The 2,695-nt window shown below is 45.5% G+C and overlaps 1 protein-coding gene across 1 annotated transcript; it reads right to left on the bottom strand.

Moving 5' to 3' along the window:
- LOC111372007 lies at positions 1-2,250 on the bottom strand. The gene is made up of 4 exons (XM_022994147.1): positions 1,364-2,250; positions 1,275-1,287; positions 663-1,134; positions 1-560 (listed from the first exon to the last, which is right to left on the bottom strand). The coding sequence occupies exons 1-4, from the start codon at positions 2,248-2,250 to the stop codon at positions 1-3; spliced, it is 1,932 nt and encodes a 643-aa protein (XP_022849915.1).
- Between the last annotated feature and the right edge of the window lie 445 nt (positions 2,251-2,695).

The following is a 2,695-nucleotide window of genomic DNA, read 5'->3' as shown; positions in this document are numbered from 1 at the left end:
TCATTTGCCCCTTTTACCAACTTTTGCCTTGTGATGGTCCCATTTTGCCATGAACTCTAATCTCTTATGCACTTCATCATTCTCCCCAGGGTGGGAAAAATTCGCCCTCGAATTTGACGGGAAAGGAGCTTCATCATTATCACCAAAATTATCACCATGAAATGGCACCAAATGCTTGATATTGAACACGTCGGAGGTACGAATATGGCTGGGCAGCTTTAAACGGTAAGCATTTGGATTGATTTTCTCAATGACCTCCAACGGACCAATCTTCTTCGCGGTAAGCTTGTTGTATTCATGAGCAGGAACACGATCCTTTGTTAACACCGCCCAAACAAAGTCACCTACCTCAAACTCAACATGTTTGCGCTTGAGATCCGCAGCACGCTTATATTCAGCGACAGCAGCCTGCAGCTGATCATGAGTCTGTGAGTGAACATGGTGCAGTTGTTGAATAAAGTCTTCGGCCTTACCATGCATTTTAACAGAAGTAGAAACTAGAACTAGATCAAGAGGACCATGAGGAACAAGGCCATACACCACCTGGAACGGACTAAAACCTGTACTTCGGTTAACAGAATGATTGTGAGCAAATTCTGCTTGACACAACTTCTGATCCCAAGACTAAATGTGATCACCAACCAAACAACGTAGTAAATCACCTAAGGAACGGTTAACAACCTCTGTTTGACCATCTGTTTGAGGATGATATGCACTGCTGAAGTCCAGCCGTGTATTCACAGAGCGCCATAGGCTGTGCCAAAAGTGGCTGAGGAAACGAGTATCCCGATCGGACACAATAGATGTAGGTAGTCCATGAAGGCGATAAACTTCACGAAAGTACAATAAGGCTACATTGACAGCATCTGTAGTCTTCTTGCAGGGGATGAAATGTACCATTTTTGAAAATCGATCAACCACTACGAAGATTGAATCAAAACCACGCTGGGTCCTGGGAAGTCCCACAACGAAATCCATACTCACATCTGTCCAAGGCTGGGTTGGGATAGGTAGGGACATATACAAGCCCGCATTGGTCGCCTTGCCCTTGGCCAAGTGACAAACCTGACAACGCTCCACAAACTTGCTGACATCCTTGCACAATGATGGCCAAAAGTAAGAAGCGGCAACAAGCTGCAATGTTCAGTCACGACCCACATGGCCCTCATTATGCAACTCTTGAATAATCTTCAACCTCAAACTGCTCTCTGGAACACACAACTGATTTCCATGAAAAAGAAAACCATCAACCCATGTAAACTCCGACTACACACCCTCCTGCAACTTCTGGACAACATGGGAAAAGTATAGGTCAGTAGCATATAAGTCACACACCCTGTCAAAACCTGGAACCTCCACTCACATTTCTGTAAGGAGCGTTTGGCGCCTACTCAACGCATCCGCAATTTTGTTAAGGGCACCTGCCTTGTGCTTGATCACAAAAGTAAATTGCTGTAGATAAGCAATCCAAGAGGCATGTCGAGTAGAAACGTTATCCTGAGTACCAAGGTGTTTAAGGGCATCATGATCCGTATACAAAATGAACTCCTTATGGAACAAATAGTGACGCCAATGTCGAACGGCCTGGACTATTGCATAGAACTCCACATCATAAGTACTGTACCGAGACTTCGACCCAGAAAGCTTCTCACTGAAATATGCAACAGGGCGGTTGTTCTGACTCAGTACACCACCAATACCCACTTTCGAAGCATCACAATGTAGCTCAAATGGTTGGGTAAAGTCAGGCAGCACCAAAACTGGAGCAGTAGTCAACTTCTGCTTAATCAATTGGAAAGATGACTCTGCCTCGTGAGTCCACTGAAACCTACCATCCTTCATGCAATTTGTAATTGGTGCCATGATGCTACTGAAATGAGGTATGAACCTGCGATAGAAGGAAGCAAGGCCATGAAAACTCCGCACCTCAGTGACAGTTTTGGGCTGTGGCCATTGACTTATCGCCTCTACTTTAGATGTATCAACTGCGAACCCCACCTTCGACACCACATAACCCAGGAACACCATACTATCAGTGAGAAAGGAACACTTCTTCACTGCAGCATAGAATTTATCCCTGCGAAGAATTGAAAGAACTTCCCGAAGGTGCTGGACATGTTCATCATCATTAGCACTATAAATTAAAATATCATCAAAGTAGACCACAACAAATTTACCGATGAATGGGCGAAGAGCCTGATTCATAACCTGCATAAATGTACTGGGCATATTTGAGAAGCCGAAGGGCATGACTAATCACTCATGCAATCCTTCCCTCGTCTTAAATGCGGTCTTCCACTTATCCCCACGTCTGATCCGAATCTGATGGTACCCACTCTTCAAATCAAGCTTGCTAAACACACAAGCACCGGTAAGCTGATCCAACAAGTCATCTAGGCGGGGAATAGGAAAGCGGTAACGTACCGTAATCTTATTAATTGCCCTACTATCCACGCACATGCGCCACGTGCCATCCTTCTTCGGTGTGAGAAGAGCAGGAACAGCACAAGGACTAAGACTCTCCCTGATGTGTCCTTTTGCCAGAAGCTCCTCAACTTGCCTGCGCAACTCTTCATGCTCAGTGGGGCTCATTCTGTAATGCGCTCGATTAGGTAGGGCAGCTCCAGGCACCAAGTCAATCTGATGCTGAATATCCCGCAGTGGTGGTAGTCCATCAGGAAGCTCGTCTAGGAAA

This window comes from Olea europaea, chromosome 23 (assembly GCF_002742605.1).
Source record: "Olea europaea var. sylvestris chromosome 23, O_europaea_v1, whole genome shotgun sequence".
Taxonomy (NCBI): domain Eukaryota; kingdom Viridiplantae; phylum Streptophyta; class Magnoliopsida; order Lamiales; family Oleaceae; genus Olea; species Olea europaea.
The sequence above is the reverse complement of the archived record's forward strand: the minus strand, read 5'-3'. Positions and strand labels throughout refer to the sequence as shown.

Bases quoted from the DNA above. Each gene is read 5' to 3' on its own strand.
- LOC111372007 (XM_022994147.1), bottom strand. From the start codon at position 2,250: ATGCCCTTCGGCTTCTCAAATATGCCCAGTACATTTATGCAGGTTATG. The intron at 561-662 runs GTGATTTACTAC...ACCGAAGTACAG, and splicing joins GGTTGTTAACCGTTCCTTAG to GTTTTAGTCCGTTCCAGGTG.